At 54.0% G+C, this 17,896-nt stretch overlaps 1 protein-coding gene across 1 annotated transcript; it reads right to left on the bottom strand.

Moving 5' to 3' along the window:
* Window positions 1–8,970: 8,970 nt before the first annotated feature.
* GAL3ST3 (galactose-3-O-sulfotransferase 3) lies at window positions 8,971–16,983 on the bottom strand. Its single transcript, XM_090267444.1, has 3 exons — window positions 16,241–16,983; window positions 12,691–12,927; window positions 8,971–10,628 (listed from the first exon to the last, which is right to left on the bottom strand). The coding sequence occupies exons 2-3, from the start codon at window positions 12,813–12,815 to the stop codon at window positions 9,452–9,454; spliced, it is 1,302 nt and encodes a 433-aa protein (XP_090123570.1). The 5' UTR covers window positions 12,816–12,927; window positions 16,241–16,983; the 3' UTR covers window positions 8,971–9,451.
* Window positions 16,984–17,896: the final 913 nt, after the last annotated feature.

Here is a 17,896-nt window from a genome sequence, read left to right as displayed (position 1 = left end):
CATCCCCATCTTCCAGGGCCCCCTCGGGATGGGGCTGGCACTAGCTTATGGTGCAGAGCCTTCCATTAGTTAGACCTGTCCTTCCTCCTCTTCCCTGTGAAGCTGTTGAGTGTAAGCTAAGGGAGGGGAGGCGCAGCTGCAGAAACAAATGCCATGGGGCTCCGACGCACCTGCTCGGGCGCTTCATTTGTGCCTTCTGGGTCTGTTGGGGCACCGTATCGTATTCGCCATTCCAGTTTCCAGTGGGATGCAACTGCAGATCCAGCTTCATGATTCTGGGCCTCAGAGAACACCCGGTTTATGAAGAACATTTGGTTCCATAACCACTTGGTGTTCCATAAATCAGGCATTCAGCCTTTGCCAAGGTCCAGTGACAAGCCAGAAGCCGCTTTTTAGAATGTAGAAGAATTGTTGGCAGAGGCCAGCATCGCTAAAACTCCAAGGGTTGTAACTATGATACTCCTATTGGGACTTGCCAGAGGTAGCACATGGCATCTTTGGCTGACACCTAAGTCAGGCACGTGGATCTACCAGGCATAATGCCCAAGTGGTAGGGCAGCTTGTATCATAGCCTGGACTTTTGAAGAGCCATTTTTAGATCCGGACTTAACACTGTCAGGGTTATAGTTTGCCCAGGACATGAGTCAAAGCACCTTGTCCACAGGTGTTATATGTTGGCTCCAAAATCCAACAGACGTAGCATATGTCACTCTTCTTTCTTTATGGGGTATGGCGTAGAGGGCAGCAACGTGTTCCTCAAATTAGAAGATATCTGATATTCCCCAGACCGCTGGTCCCCTAGAAACTGTCCTGTTCTGGCAGGCCCTCGAACTCCCACAGGGCTCGTTCCCGACTCTGACACACCTAGGTCTATGGCACCGGAGGTGCTGGACGTTCCCGGCTCACAGAGTCTAGTTAGCATAATGGCATCAATTGAATGTATCAGCCTAGGGCCCTCTGTGTTGTCAAAACGCTTATGGTCCCTCTGGACCTTGCAGTTTGCAGGAGAATGGAAACCCCTATTCTATGTGAATGCACACTGAATGTAATTTACCCTACTCGTGGGAATATGAGAGCGGGCATTTGTTAATTCAGTGCCACACACCAGTGACTGGGGTTTGTATTAATTTTGTCCAATGAAGATATCAGATCCAGAATTGCAGCTGTGATTGGCATCACTGGGTTTCCTTTTTCCCCTGTGAAAAAGGTGACTTATAAGGGGATGTGGGTGGAATCACCTTCGCATCTCTCACGTCCTTGGCAGTGGCACTAACCTCTGCAATTTCTCCAGGGTTGTGCCGTCGCTTTTGGTTCATAACTTGGCAGGGGTGGGAGGACAATGCCAGGGGTTTCCCCTTGGCCCTCTTTTTTTGCAATGTCAGGGAACCAGTGGGATGTTCTGTCAGCTACTGAGGACTAACCTCCCAGTACATTCTGGGATAGGGGAAGAAACCACAGCACACATCTGAAGGCCTCAGGAATGTGGCCTTGGATCTCCAAAGGCCTCTGGTGCTAATTGGTCTCCATGGGTATAATATTCAAGTTAACATCTGTCGCTGCAGTGAATTTGTACAGTGTCATTTTAGCTGAGCTGGAAATATGATTCCCAGAATCCTCTTCCCTGCAGTCCTGACTTAGCGGGGGCCACAAGTGACACTTTGTGCAAGATTTGGAGGGTAGGAGTGAAACAGGAGTTGTATCCTTTTCCCACTAGGAAGGTGGGCGCAGGGCCACCAGGAGCAGTCGCAGCTCCTTCGTGATGACCTTCCTCGCTTGTGCATCCTGTTGGCAGCAGCGGGGTCCATGGATCCTTCAGCTTTTGCCAGATCCTCCAGCTTCTGTCACTCCCGTTCCAGGTGTATGTTTAGCTCCCTGACAGTGTGCCAGTGTGCCAGCTTCTCCTAGAGGTCATGTGCATCACCAAAGCTGGAGGCTGAGATGCAGCAAGATATGGATGCGGCTTCTGGTCTGTCCTGCGGGTCCTAGCCCATCCTCACAGGTGCGTTCTCGCTTCCCCCGCCACACATTCATCCCAAAGGTCTGCCGGCTGCTCTAGGCTCCAGCGCCGGCTAAGGATACAACGGCCTTGCTTAACCAGCTCTCACAATTACGTAGGGCCTTCTCCCTACAGTACATCTTTACCATATATCATCGCTACCAGTAATGTCGTTTCTCTGATCAAATCCTGGCTGATATGGTAACTTTAAAAGACACACAAACTGCCAGTTTTCTTTGTTAGAAGAGTCTTAGAGCTCTATCCATGTCTCTCATGCCTTTGTGCCAAAGGCAAACAAATCAATGTCTCTGGTAAATTCCTTATCTTAGCAAAGTGCTCATGCCAGGTCTTGTTTGGCTTCCTAGCAGTGCTGTATGAACACTGTGTCGGGAACAGCTCCATTGCTTGAGGAAAGAGGGAAAGTAGTGTGATAGAGTGAGTATTAAAATAGCCCCAGCTCTGCCCTGCCTTCTAACCATAATGCATCTTGAAATGTGACTTTCTGGTACCTATGTCCCTCGAATATGGACTTGCTTTGGCTAATCAAATGTAACAGAAATGCTGAAGGGTCTCTTGAAAGACTGAAGAGAACTTTCCTGCTGTCCTTCACTCCCTCAGACCCACACTTGGCCAGTGAGCATAAGCCCAGGCTCATCTGCTAAAGAGAAGAGAGACCAGATTTCTCTGCATTTTTTCCACCATGTGAGGCTACAGAGAGAAGTTGACTTTCTTCATCTGGGAAGGGGACCCTCACCAAACCCGATCATGCTGCCGCCCTGGCCTCAAACTTCCAGCTCCAGAAGCTGTGAGAAATAAATGTTCATTGTTTAAACAAACAGTAGAGTCACCTTGGTGGAGGCCATCGTAGACTAGCCAGCTCCCAGCCCCCCTGCTGGCTGATCCATGAGTGAGCTCAGCATAATGAAATCCATCAAGCTCAGCCCAGATCAGCGGAACCACCAAGATAAACTATAATCTAGTGAGAAATAAAACGTTTTTTAAGGCCATTATATTTTGGAGCTGTTTGTCACACAGCACATAGCTGATACAAGAAGCATGGGAAAAGGGACATTTGCATGGGGTTTTGAAGAAGGCATACAAATTCTCCAGGTGGAGCAGAAGAAAAGAAGCACCGTGGGCAGAGAATGGAAGTGTAGATGGGCACAGCACCTTCAGGCAGGGATATGCTGTTACGTGTTTAACACCCACTTCTCCACGTGTAGTTCTGATAGGCATGTTGGTTGGTCTTTTCATTTCTGTTAATGAGTAACAAACTTTTCTCATGAAGGGCCCGTAGTAAACATTTGGGGGCCATACAATCTCCAGCACAACTACTCAGCCCTGCTGTTGTCCTTTAGGGTGCCACAGAACAATAAGCAAATGAATGGCTGTGGCCATGTTCAAATAAACTGTTATTTACAAACACAGGTGGTGGGCTGGCTTTGGTTTGTAGTGTGCCAGTCCCTGGTCTCGTTGGAGAACAAAGCAATCAATCAATCTCTGAGTTAGAGTGTGTGCTGATTGTAGTATAACTACTCCCATGTGGCTGATTCCGCGCTACCACTATAAGGTCACGGAACGCTGTTTGGATGAGACATGCGTAAGGAGCACACAATCCTGTAGGACTTCCGCCAGACACATATCATGGATATAGAGACCCTTAAGAGTATAAATAATAGTAAAATCTAGTAAGCTAACTAGGAAGTGGTGAGTTGTATTTATGTATTACCTTTGTTATTAGTGTAATTGATTTAATGGTAAGTTTATATAACAATAATATGACTATTAATTTTTCATATAATTTAATTGTGTTCAATTGGCTGGTAAAATTCAGCTTTCAAAAGCTAGTAAGAGCCAGACCTGACAGACATACCAGTGCATCCAGGGAATGCTGCCTGACACTGTGGCTGGAACCCGATGGGGGCTGAGGGACAATGGGAGATGTAGCTGACAGGTTCTTTGGGGTCAGGCTAGGCTGGGTCTTGTGGTCCTGATGGGGGGGGGGGCGTGTTTTAACAAGGGAGTGATAGGATCAGAGGGCTTCAAGAAGGATTGCTCTGCCTACAGAGAGGAGACTGCGTTTGCCGTGGGAGCCTGAGGCAGGCAGGTCCATGAGGAGGCTGTTGATGTAACAGTGGAGAAACTGAAGACTTGGGCAAAGACAGATGTGGTGGGAAAAGAGGGGGAGATGCCTGTTATTCAGGAGTCAGAATGTACAGGACGTGGTGGAAGGTAGGTGGCACTGGGGAAAGGGTGAGGGAGACATTAAAAAGACACCAAGGACTGATTGTAGAGACTTCCGGTCAAGATGGAGGCGTAGACAGACACACTGTGTCTCCCTCCACAACTAAGAAGGACTACAACTGCCTCAAAACTAGAAACAACCAGAAGTTCCAGGAAATCAAACTGCATGGAAGTTCAGCAAACAAAGATATAAAGAAGAAATACTCATCCAGACAGGTAGGAGGGGCGGAGCTGGGGTGGAGAGGATGCCGTGTGGTGGTGGCAGCAGCGGCGGTAGAACAGCAGAAAGCACAGTTACATGTTTTAAAAGTCAGGAGGGACACCTGGGGAGTGCTCCCAGCCCCAGACCTGACCTTGCAGCCCATGGTCCCAGCACCGGGGAAAATCAAGCCTCATTGCTTCTGACTGTGCAGACCAGTGGGGGTTGGGGTGGAGGCAGAAACTGCCGGTCCCTCAGCAGAGTCCACTTGTTTAAAGGGCCCCCATGGTCCTAGAACGTCTGCAGACCCACCCACTCTGGGAACGACAGCCAGGGCAGCAGCTAGAGGGGTGCCAGTCCCATACGGAAGTGGGAGAGGTGCCTGGAAAAGGGGCAAGTGCTGAGTGGGCAACATTGTTCCCTCTCAGACCTCTCCCCCGCATATAGCGCCACAACGTGGTGAAACGGGTCGCCCCGTACTGACGCATCCCTAAGGCTCTGCCCCTTACAATGTAACAGGAGCGACAGTTCTCCCTGGGACATGGAGGCAAACACACACAGGAGACTCCTGGCCAAGATGGAGGCCTAGACGGACATGCTCCATCTCCCTCCACAACTAAGAAGGAATACAACTACCACAAAAGCAGAAATAACTGGAAGTCCAACGTATGAAGTTATAAAGAAGTGGTGCTTGTCCAGACGGGTAGGAGGGGTGAAGCTGGGGCAGAGAGTTCAAGCTGTGCTGGCAGCAGCAACCTCGGTGGGACAGCGGTAAGCACAGACACCCGTATTTAAGGGGAGGCGAGAAGCGCCTGGGGAACACCCTCAGCTGCAGACCAGACCCGTCAGCTCGTGATTCCAACGCCAGGGAAGGCAGACCCCCATTGCGTTGGACTGTGAGGCCCAGAGTGGGTGGGGATGGAGGAGGAGGCTCCCCGTCTCTCAGTGGAGAGTGAATGGCAGGAATCCATCTTGGACCCTCGCCCCCACAGAAAACACCACAATGTGGTGAGAAGGGTGGCCCGGTTGTGATGAGTGCATGGGGCTCCGCCCATATAGTGCAGGAGGTATGACAGTCCCACCCAGGAAGCAAAGGTAAACACAAAACTGTCAGGATGGCAGAGATTATGATAGAGATTCCGGTGACACAGCTGACCAGACAGCAAATATCTAATCTAAAGAAGCAGCAGATAGGAAATCTTTCTGAGGCTCAGTTCAGAGCTTTGGTTATATGAATGCTTACAGACCTAACAGCAGATCTTAAACAAGACAGGGAGGAATGAAGGCTAGTCCTGCTGAAATGAACAAAAACACATACAAAACTAAAGGTGAGGGAAAGAAAACCAGGGATCAAATCAACAAACTGGAACATAGGGAAGGAACAAACAGTCAACGAGGGCAGAAAGAGGAAACGAGAAGTGAGGAAAATGAGGAGAGACTCAGAAACCTATGGGACAGCTATAAGTGGGCCAACATCCAAATCATAGGGTTGCCAAAAGGTGAAGAAGAAGAACTAGAAATGGAAAAATTATGTGAAAAAATAATGAAGCAGAACTTCCCTAACTTGGGGAAGGAGCTAGACTTACAAGTCCAGGAAGCACAGAGAGTTTTGTGATTACTCTATCCAGCGAAGCTGTCACTCAGAATAGAAGGGCAGAGAAAGTGCTTCCAGGACAAAGTAAAACGGAAGGAGTTCATCAGATCCAAACCACTGTTATATGAGATGTTAAAGAGACTTGTTTAGGAGAAAGAGGATCAAAACTACGAACATTAAAATGAAAACTGTATCACAACAACCAACAACAGAAGCTAGGGAACTGAAACAAAGGCAGACTAAGTAGGCAAGGAGAGTGGGAAAAGAATTATAGGTATGGGGAACATTATGGGAGGAGGTCAGCAGGGAGGGGGAAGGGGGAAAGGGAGGGAGATGGTACAGGATTTAAGAAGCAAAGTAGGAGGGGGTTGAATAGACAGGAAGATGTTGAGAAGAACTATATGCACAACCAATGGGCATGGACTAAGGGGGGGACAACTGGAGGGCGGGGGCAGGGGTCACTGGGTGGAGAACAAAGGGAAAAGAAACTGGGACAACTGTAACAGCATAATCAATAAAGCATACTCAAAAAACAAAACAAAACAAAAAAAAGACACCAAGGACTGGGGCTGGAGTAGCTGCTTGAATCGGGGTGCCAGCCCCTGAAATTGAGAGCACTGGAGGAGCCGGTTTGGGCAGAAGATGAGACATTTGGTTTTGAACACTATGCATTTGATGAGCCTGGGGACACTCACCAGGGAGGGAGCTCTGGACCAGAGACACAGCTGGGATTGAGGTCCAGGGTCTTGCCTTCCGTGGCGCCAGCTCGTGGGAGTGTCCTCGCTCCTGCCTCTGGCCTGGCTCTAGGCTGCCTCTGGAAGCCACATCCCCTCTCTGGGACTCACTCTCCCCATTTGTAATGGGGTATTAGGCTCTGAATCCCTTGCCCTGCCTGGGTGTTGTGAAAATCCCATGACATTGGAATGGGGGTGGAGGAGGCTGTCCCTGTCCTGTCCTTTGTTTATCGGAGCGTGCCAGGAACTCTGGGGGAGGAGAGGGCTGGCCGGCTGGCTGGGGTCCTCAGATTCCTGCAATCCTGCTGGTTCACAGGACTAATCTCAGGTTTAAGAGGTTGAGGAAGGGGCGGCCATGCTCACCTCCCCCATCACATCTCTTTTCCCTCCATCCCCTCATCTGGATGGCCAGCCCCTCTCCTCAGGTGCTCCCGCCCCCAGTTCCCTTTTCACTCCACGGGCACCTCCTGGGAAGCTGCCCAATGGAGTTGGCAAATGGCCAGCTTCCTCTCTCTGTGCCCTGCCTTTGTTACCTCGGCTCCTTCCTCCCACGGGCGCCCGCTCCCAGGGGGCTTATCTCAGATGGCTCTTTGAGAAGGAGCCTGCAGGGGGTTGCTGGGTGTGTGTGAGCTGGTGGGACAGTGTGTTCCAGTAGTGGGATCAGGCTTGGGAGCCCGAGGCTACTCAGGGTCTGTTCTTGTTACTCCATCAAACAGAGAAACCATCTCCCAGAGCCTGGTGTTTCCAGTTAGGCCCTGAGTCCATTTTTCTGAGTCCAGAGCTGCACTCTCTGCTGAAGTGGGGCAGGTTTGTGAAGGAGAGCCCACCTGCCTGAGCGTTAGGGAGGCAGGAAAGGCCTATTAGGGCAAATATTAAAGTGAGTTTCCTAGGAGGATCCAAAGCAAGATGAAGGATGTTTCTGGCAAAAATATGACGGAGGCTAGGGCTGGGAACAAGGAGGTGCAGGGGACAGTGACAGACGGATACTTCATGGCCTGGTGCCACAGCATGCTTGTCTTTAGGTGTCTAGTACAATTTTTTACTGCTGTTTAATGCTGGAAGCCTAATTATACATTTGCATGTCTATAATTACTGCTTTATTTGCCTTTCCAGAGTTCTACTGCTAAAAAGGGGGGAGCTATCAAAACGACCTCCTTTCAAGGCCAGGGTATGTCATTCAGCCTGTCCACAAACCATCGCAATCTCCGTTGCCCAAAGAGGCCAACGATTGTCTCCGTGGGAAATAGAGGAGGTGCTAGCAACATCTTGGGTTCTCCACTTGCTGACCTTTTGGGGGAAGTCCCCTACGGTCAGCCTAGCCTGGGGCATGTGAACTTCTTCATTCGAATGGCCCTGCGACAGCACTTAGGAGCACAGATTCTGAAGCTACACTGTCTGGGACCAGATCCTAGCGGCCCCATTCTAGCCGTGTGACCTCTCCAAGTTTCAGTTCCCTCGCCCATACAATGGTACCTGTCTCACAGGTTAAGGGATATAAATCCCTTAAACAAGTAGCTGGCGCACAGCAGACCACTTCAGTTACTATTACTTGTCTGGGTATGTCAACGCAGCTGGACGTTCTAAAGTGGCAAAGAAAGTAACAAGAAGTCCTGGTTCTCTGCCAGTTTTAAGAAGGAGTCTTGCTGCGCTAAAGGACATGAGAAGCAGGAAACGACCCTCCTTTGAGTAGGGCTTGTCTTCTCCTTGTGGGAAGAAGGCCAGTGGTGAAGTTGGTGACTCAAAGATGGCAGGTACAATTCGGAGTCTGTCATCTCCTTCCCTGGAATGACCCGCCTCCCGCCTCAGCTCTGCCCACGGAGCTGGAGCTGCAGCTCTGCTCTGATGCCCCGCAGCCCTTCCTCTCTGCTTCCTGTCTGCTCCAGGTTCAGTGCCCCCCATGGGCCCCACGAGGAGAAAGGCCCTAGCTGCCTTGCTCACCTGTGTCCCCGAGTTATAGAGATGATGCTCAAAAAACATTGTTCAATTGAATGAAAATAATTTAGGTGTTTCAAAGGGAATGACTGGGGCTGAGGTGGCCTAGTTAATCAAGGGTGAGCTCCTGTCAAGAGCAGCGGAGGGGCCCCCTCCTCATGGTGACCACAGCCATTCTTGGGCATCTGCCTCATCCTCAAATGTGGGGAATCCGGCTTTCAATGACTGACATGCAGCCTGCACATTTTAGAGATATTTTATTAAAAAAAAAAAACAACAAAACAACCCAACCAACCCAAACAAACAAAAAGCCCAACCCAAGAACTCCTGGTTCTGGGAGTCTGGGAGCAGCTTAGGTCTGTGGCAAGGGTGGAACCTGGAAGACAGATGGTGTGGGGACCTCTGACCCCTGTGAGGCAGAGCAAGAGCCCCGGGAGGCTGGCAGGCAGGGCCCTTCTCTGCAGCCTGCGCCCATTCACTGGGAAAAGACCCAGAAAAAGGTAGAATGGACAGTTCTGGATAAGCCTCAGACCTTCTGTAAAAGTCACCAACCAGTTAGGAAGGTGGACAGGATGGTCCGGGCCTTGATCGGGCCTATCAGCACCCTCCCAGAAGGTGGGGTTCGTCCACCCTAGGGAGGTGGGCTCAGATAGAGATGCACCCCCAAATAAGGCGCGGGGCTGAAGCCTTTTGGAAGGAGAGGCTCAGATGAGGCAGGACCTGGAGGCAGCCCCAGGCCAGACCCCTGGAGCTCAGTGCCCCTGGGGGCCGCGGGGCAGTGCCCGGATGGGCCGAGGGGGCGGGGGATTGTCCAGTACCGGTGGTTCGGGCCGGGTCCGCAGGGCGACCCGGCGCTTCTGCTTGCGCAGCAGGTAGTTGGAGTACTGTACCTCGGGCATGGCCAGCTTGAGGCAGGCCTCAGTGGCCGGGCCGGCGTCGCCGCTTGGCAGGTCATAGCCCATGATGTCCACCTTGCGGCTGGGCTGCCACGGCTGCAGCTGCTTAGTGCGGATCTGCGCCGCGGGTCGCAGCACGGGCTCGTCGCCGAAGCAGCGCCGCAGCAGGCGCTCGCGGGCCTCGCGCAGCTCCCGCGCCTCGCGCTCCACGCAGGCACGGCCGGCGTGCGCCACGCGGCGCCAGAACGTGGCATTGAAATGGTCGTAGAGGCCGGCGTCGAGCGCGTTCCAGGCGCGCGCGGCCTGCGCCAGAGCCGCGGGGATGCTGGCCAGGCGCGAGCTCGCGGCCCGCGCGTTCAGCTTGGCATAGAGCACGTCCTCCAGGTCCCAGGCCAGGAGCCGCCGCAGCAGCACAAGTGACTCATCGAAGTACTCGGCGATCATGACCAGCGAGAAGACCTCCTCCACCTGGCGGATGAGGCCAGCCAGGTAGGCGGCGTCCTCGCGCGGGCTGCGCTCGTTGTCGCCGCCCAGGTCGTAGGCCAGGGTGTTGTGCGCGTACATGGCGAAGTGCTCGCCCGCGCGGTAGTAGGCCTCGGGCGCGCGCAGGAACGCCTCGAGCGACGCGTTGGGCACGCGGCGGAAGGCAGGGCAGTACTGGTTGTAGTAGCTGAAGAGCGACTCGAACATGGCAGCCGGCTCGCGCAGGATGGTGACGTAGACTGTGTCCGGCGGCATGAGGCGCTCGAGCTCCTCGCGATCGAAGCGCAGGTGGCTGGCCAGCACGTGCGGCGGGCGCGTGGCCGGGTGCACGAAGTGCGTGGAGAAGTTGCGTGGGTAGCAGAACTGGTGCTCGCAGCTGGGGTGCGGCAGGGCCACCGTCAGGTTGTGGCGCTCGGCGAAGCGGAACAGGATATTCTGCACCGTAGTGCCGGCAGTCTTATGCGTCTTCAGGAAGGCCACGGTCAAGTGCTTGGGGCGTGGTGGCGAATCCCGCAGAGGCGGGCAACTCAGAGGGAACAGCTTGGGGTACCTGCAGGATCCAGGGAGGGGTGCAGGGAGGAGGGTGTGAGAGGTGTGCGGCTTGACCTCTGACCCTTCCCAAGGATTGTGGGGTGGGCCACAGAGCGGCTTATTTTGGGCTTTACCCACAGAGCAGTAGAGGGGTATGGTAGGCGGCCTCTAAGATGACCCACGTGATCCCTGCTGGCCTCCTGGTATTCATGCTCTTGTGTATTTCCTTCCCCTTGAGTATGGGCGGGACTTATTGCTGCCTCTAAGGAATAGAATAGGGCAGAAATGATGGATGTCACTTGTGAGATTACCTTACAGAAAGACTATGGCTTCTATCTTGGTGTCTTTCTCTAGGAAAACTCATGCAGGGGCAGCAAGCCGACATCCTGTGAGCAGCCCTATGGGGAGGTACCACGTGGCAACAGCTCCCCAGGAACTGGGCCTTCGGTCCATCACCCTGCTTAAGGAATTCAAATCGGCCAACAACCACATGAATGAGCTTGGAAGGGGGGCCCTTCCAATCAGACCTTCAGATGACACTGCAACCCCATAACAGACCTCGAGCCAGAGGTACCCAGCTAAGTGCCACCTGGATTCCTGACTCACAGAAGTGAGATAATAAACGTAGGATAGGCTCAGCTGCTAAGTTTTGAGGCAATTTGGTTATACAGAAATAGATAATAGAGGGACAATGGCCCTTGGAGGTCCTTGAGGAATTGCACTTGATACATACAGGAAATGAGGGTCAGAAGAAGAAAAATCATTTACATAAGTCTGGCACCTCGGATAAAGTCACAAAATGCTCCTGCTCTCTGTTTTCTTTTTTATGTTTACTTTTTCACTGGCTCCTCACCTTGTGGACGAGTGGCTTGGGCTTTGTCATGTGATTCTGTTAAGACCTCTGGATCTTTGTTAATTCAGCCAATATTTTTTTTTTAGCATCTCCTGTGTGCCAGGCACTGTTCTAGACTCAAGAACTATGATAGCATAAAAAACAGATGATAATCCGTCTTCATGAAGCTTTAATTTCTGTTTCCCCAATTCTGAAACAGGGTGTTTGGGATTATCGGTGACCTATAAGCTCTCTTCAGACTTTGATTCACTCTCCTATTTCTTTTCTTTCTTTAAGATTTTATTTATTTATTTTTAGAGAGAGGGGGAGGGAGGGAGAAAGAGAGGGAGAGAAACATCAATGTGTGGCTGCCTCTCGAAAGCCCCCAACTGGGGACCTGGCCCGCAACCCAGGCATGTGCCCTGACTGGGAATTGAACAGGCAACCTTTTGGTTTATAGGCTGGCACTCAATCCACTGAGCCACACCAGCCAGGGCTCCTGTTTCTTTTCTACCATCTTAAGCATAATGTAATGAGGACAACTCTAAGCAGCTTTGAGAACACCATTGAGAGTTTCTCTCTGTGGCTGATTTGGGCTCATGATAATGTCTACACAGACATTAAATACCAGAAAATCATCAGGGGGGTTGGGCCCACTGACACCATTCTCCTGGGAAGACCATGTAGAAAATGGGGACGTGGAGGCTCTGAAGGGATGCAGGGATTTATTGGGTTCATATGTGAGCCAGGAGTAGGGTCAGGGCTCGTATTAGTTGTCACATGGTATCCTGTGTCAGGGTGACAGGCTGGGCCACACATACCATCATCTGTTTCACAGATGAGGAAACTGGGGCTCAGAGAAGTGAGGGGACCTCCGCAGCACAACAGAAGTAACGAGAACTTGTTTGCAGTCCTTTGTGAAGGCACCCTGTGATGCCGAGCAAAGGACTTGGGCTGGATTAGAGTCCCAGCTTAGTCACTGACTAACTCGATGACTTTGAGCAAGTCACTCAGCCCTTTGAGTGAAGGTGGGTCCCTGCCCTGGGAGGCTGTGTGGATCTAAACAGATGTACGGAAAACACTTCCAGGAGAGAGGGAAGGAACAAAGCCGAGCAGAAGACAGACTCTTCCGGCAGGTGCGTGGAATGGGAAGAAGTGCTCTCAGTTCTGGTGCTAACGCAGGCAGCTGGCGGCAGGAGAGCCACATCATCCCCCGGCCCTGCCCCCTCACAAGGCCCTGACCCCTTACCAGCTGAGTTGTGCCCCCTGGTGGATGAGGAGGCTCAAGGTGCTGCACCCTAGCACCAGCAGCAGGATTTTCCTGCGGCTCATCATCTTGGTGGCCTGCTGCAGACGCTGGAGGATGGGTGGCATGATGGGGTGCCCACCCCTGGACTGGCCAGGGTCTCGCTATCCAGGACACCCTTTGCCGGCACTCATGGGGGCTCCTGAGGCTCTGGTAGCAGGGCCAGTGTTCCTGAGAGACCTGGCAGGAGAAGGAGGCAAACAGGTTTGTAGTGGGCAGAGGAGACGGGCTTCGAGCCCCAGCAGACTGCTGCAGAGGAGAGCTTCCAAGAGTGGGGTGAGCAGGGAGGCCAGGGAAGATCAGATTCCTGCCTCCCTTCACCAAGACCCTATCTCCGCATTGCTCCAGATAACTTAGTCTTGGGTGGAATTACAGACTCTGGGGTGTGGCCAGCCCTGCGGGCTGTAGCCACCGCCTCCCTTGGGCCCTGTCTCTGCTTCTCTGCCTGCCCCTAATTGGTCTCTGTCTCGTAGCCATTTGTATGTCTCCCCAGTAGACTTGCCTTAGCACCGAGGCTTGGCTCAGAGCACAGAAGTCTCAACTCAAGGTCTGCCCTCCTCCAGGACTCCTTACCTGATGACCTCAGCCAAGGGTCGGTCTTGAGGCCCCAGAAGCTGACCAAGCCTTCACCTTCTCTGACATAGGGAAGGAGTCAGTACTGCAGGCTACTGTGTACTGCGCTATTATATACTTCATCCTGTTCAAGCGCCTGAACCCTAATAGGTACCCCCACTTTACAGACAACGGAGACTCTTGTCTGGGCCACACAGCTGGTGTTAGCGGAACCTGGTGTCAGACCTGCTCTTTCTGGCTCCAGAAGTCCATGCCCTTAGACAGATGCCCTGCTTCCACAGAGCACTGATTGCCCCAGCCTGCCCGCGCCTCTGGCACTTTGCATGCTTCTGAGCCCCGAGCCCTCCTAGCTAGGCGCCTGCTCTCAGGGCCCGAGACCAGTAAATCCATGAGGGAACGAAAGGGAGGACTTGAAATCCTGGAGCCCTATCTGGATTCCATCCCCAGACACCTGAAACCCTGGCTACCCCATCAGCTTACTCTGCAGGGAGAGGTGCCTGGCCCAGGCAGTGGGATGGCAGTCTGTGAGGGGCTCCTGCTGGTTGCCCTTCTGAGGATCTCCCGAAGAAGGGGGGCCTGCATCCCAAGTGAGGGATGCTATAAGAGGCCGAAGGGCCTGGTTCCAGCCACTCACCTGTCCCCACACATGAATGCCTTGGCTCAAGGGCAGCCCAGCCCTTGGCAGCTGCAGTGGAAAGTCAGCTTCAGTAGCAATGCCTGTCCCCTAGCTAGGTGCGGGTCTCTGCCCCAGGGGCCTCAGTCTCCAGGTTGTGGTTCAGCTTCTGCCTCACATACAGCCTTCTCCAAAGGGGAGGGGGAGCCTGGAACCTCACGGGCATGTGCGAGTGTGGAACTAGGACACCTGGGTCCCAGGAGGGGTGAGGTAATGTGAAAGCTCTTTGACCGTCACCTCCCCTGGCGGCCCTGGGCTTGGCTTCCAGCTCCTCTTCTTCCCCCAATCCCAATTAATCCTGGATTACATTTAAACCTGTTTGGGTAGAAAGATGTCCTGCTTATGCCTGTCCCCTCTCTCTGGGCCCCATCACCTTGTTTCCTCCACCAGCTTGCAGACAGCCTTAATCCGCCTGGAGCCAAGGAGGGTGAAGGGTCCAACCACAGAGGACAACCAAGGACATAGCAGAGAAAGTCCAAGTCCTCCCCCCACCCGGGTCTTTTCAAGGGTTGCTGAGGGAGGCGAGGGCTGGCCTGCCTGGGTGGGCAGCCTTCAGGAGGAAGTCAAAGCCAGTGGCCCTCACAGACCTTCTTCCCTTTGTCTTTGAGCCTGCCTAGAGGACTTGGTGACCACACAGAGTTTCCCAAAGAGGCAAAGTGGGCATTCAGCCTATTCCCATCTTTGCTAAATTCACTGAAACCACCCTATTTTTCAGAGGACTCTGGTTCAGCCAAAGATATCAAGCCTCGAGGAAGCTATAGTGGAATTTCCCCTGGGAGGTCCTTCTACATGCCCCCCCCCCCAAGAGAAGGGTGGTGGTCTACCTGGTGGCCCCTTCCATCCCATTCCCCGTAGCCTCAGGGAGCCAGCCAGCCAGACCCCAGTGTGAGGCTCACTTGGAACAGGGTTTCATCAGCACAAGAATTCTCCGGGCACCAGTTTCTGCTTGGCCGCTGTCAGTGACGGGATGCTCAACACCTTCAGATACCTCCTGGTCCATTTCTGAGCAGCCTGGGCTGCTCACAGGTTCTTTCTGGGACAGCTGGGATCTTCAGCTTGTCCCCTTCCACCTTCCCCTCTGCCTGGTTGCTAGCGCTGCCCCCCTACACCACGCGGACCTTCTTTCCCCACGACAGGCTTTCAGGTGTCTGGAAGCAGGAATCCTGTCTCCTCTGGGTGGGCAGGTCCCACAGAGGTGCTGCTGGGACATCAGAGGCAGCCTCCCTTCTCCCGGCAAGTTCACTCTCTGGTGCCTCTTCTGGAGATGGGGTCAGGGCACTGGCACCCAGGAGGGGCTGTTTCCCTCTGTAGTCTCCCGGCTGGTGTGGGTGGGTCTGCTGGGGCCAGGTCCTGGCTCCTGCGCCTCGCCTCGTATGCTCCAAACTACTTCTCGGCTTCCCCTGTGCCCTCTCCGTGGAGTGTCCCTCAGCCATCCCAGACAGGTCCGTGTGCCCAGCCTCATCAGAATATCAGAGCTAATTTTAGTCAGAACGCTCTACCTCAGGCTGCTGCCCGCTTTTTGCAAATTGCTTTTCTTTCTCCAGGGAACCAAAGAAGAATGGAATAGCTAACCAGAGCTCTGCAAACTGGCCTGGATGCCCCCCCCCCCCAAATAAGCCCTTTTTTCTCTCCCCTCCAAGCTCTAGAGCTGTTATTGGTACATTTAGAGGAGGAGGGTGCCCTGGCCTTGACCACCCAGCCCTGATGACCTGAGGGACCCTTGGCTGACCCAGAGACTCCCTCCTTATGTGAAGATGGAACAGCCCAGTGAACGGGAAGCTGGCCGGGCACTAGAGAGGAAGGGACCAAAGGCTGAGAAGGCTGCAAATTAGTGTCCCAGGATATCAAGTGTCTTTCTACCTCCCTCCTTTGCCCGCCCGCCCCAGCCTGCACCAGGTTCCTCTAGCCCCCTTTCCCTGTCATCCACTTCCCACGTCATCCCTGCCTCCGAATTCACCTCCTCTCCACTCTCCATCACTGCCTACTGCCCCCCACCCCCATTCCCTCCGTTTCATCCCAGCCTCCCCCAGGGATCCGTCACTGGGATCTGCTCACCACAGGGAATGGGCCAGATTCGCCCTCTCACCCAGTCCTCTCTGTTCCCCAGGGGGAGTGGGTCCCCTTCCTCAAGTTCTCCAGGCACTGGGTCCCTCGGACACTCTCCCGCCCACCCTTCGTCCCCAACCCGGGTCTGGTCCACCCTGCTCCCCAGCCCCCCAGCCCCAGGTTGACTACCGCAGTACTCACGCGCAAGGGCTCTGCCTCCGACCTGGGTGGCGGGTGGTCGCTGCTACCTCCCAGCCCTTCTGAAACCTGTGCAGGTCCGAGGGTGCTGGGGCCCTGCGCACCGGGTGCCCGTTGCTCGCCTCTCCGCGCCTGGATGGGATCAGGTGGCGGCGTCTGCTGGGCTTCGCTGCTCTTGACTCTGCCCGCTGCCCGCCCCTCATCGCACACTGGAGGCGGGGCGGGGGCGGGGGCCCAGCAGCAGCGCAGGGGAGAGGGAGGGGAAGGGGAAGGGGAGGGGGCCGGCCTGCCTCGCTGGCTGCAGAGCATCTCCGGTGGCACCTTCGGATGCGGGCATCTTCCCCTGGCAGCCTTGCCGAGACCTTACCCCAGTGTGGTCATCTCCTTGCCCTCACTTTACAGAAGGGGAAACTGAGACCCAGACGGTATCTAGATACTACAGCATTGCTGGACATTCCTGGGCCCCACAGGTCATTCTTGAACTGGTGGATCCTGGGGGAGTTAGTGACACAGGGACATTTATAAGCACCCACGTGCTCCCTCTCTCCTCTCCTCCTCTTCCCCCTCCAGCCCTGGGTCTGGTCTCATTTGCCCTCACATCCCTGGGCACCCCTTCCCCTCTAGCCCCTGAGGCAGCCCCTTGCTGCTGACCACTCCCACTCTTCACCTTCACCAAGACCCCAGACCCACTCACTCCAGACCAGAGCCTTAGTGCGCCTGGGACTGGTTGCTTCCAGCCCTCTGACCGGGACCTCTTCTGCAGGGATGAGAGATTCAAAGGCTCTGTGTGAGCTCCCGTGTGTGTGGGTGGCCTTGAATTTTCTAGTGCCCTCTTATTCTTAGCTCCTACCACCTGGGAGCTGGGTAGCAGCACCTTCCACAGTCACGCCAGACACCAGGGGCCCCATTTTTAGTTCTGTGGTTCTCACGGATCCCTGCTTTCTCCTGCCCTCTTGGCCTGGTAGAGCAAGGATCCTGGAGCTGAGGCAGCCACCCACAGCTGGCACCGGAAGGGACTGGATGCCATTCTAGACCTTCACAGGGAGGTATTGTGTGAGCACCCTTACTGAGGAGGAGGAGGGAAAGGGGACACTCGGTGTCAGAACTGCTTGTGGGTCCAGTGTGGCTCCTCAGTCTTGCCCTCTGAACAATGGGGGTCCTACCCTGCTCGGGTCCCAGAGCTTTTAGGATAAACGGGGCCCCTCATGTGCTGTCACTTTCTGGCCTAAGCTACACTACCTCCTTATCCATCAGTCCTTAGTTGTCCTGACTCAGAGACCCCCCACCCCATTCCGCAGCACATACACAGGCCTCCGGGCCTCTAGCCTCAGATGACTTATCATTGGCTCTCCAGTTACAGGAGCAGAAAGACACTTCCTCTGTGTCAGATGGTTCTGCTTGAGTGGGCTGACAAGCTGGAGCAGGGCAACACTGCTTTTTCTTCTGTCCTCTGTGCGTTTGGCTTCTCCTCTGCCAGTGTCAGGAGACTGGGATGGTGGTAGTGATGGAAGCGGGAAGGGTCGAGGCCTGGGCAGGAGTGAAGAGAATTTCCTAGCCAGGCCTTTTCTCTCTCGTAAACCTCACCTGGGTTGGACCTGGCACCCCGTTCTTATTTTCCCTGCTCCCAGTTATTTCTCTGTTGGAGGCAGCCCGTGAAAT

Source organism: Furipterus horrens, unplaced genomic scaffold (genome assembly GCF_987537825.1).
Source record: "Furipterus horrens unplaced genomic scaffold, mFurHor1.1.pri manual_scaffold_2, whole genome shotgun sequence".
Taxonomy (NCBI): domain Eukaryota; kingdom Metazoa; phylum Chordata; class Mammalia; order Chiroptera; family Furipteridae; genus Furipterus; species Furipterus horrens.
The sequence above is the reverse complement of the archived record's forward strand: the minus strand, read 5'-3'. Positions and strand labels throughout refer to the sequence as shown.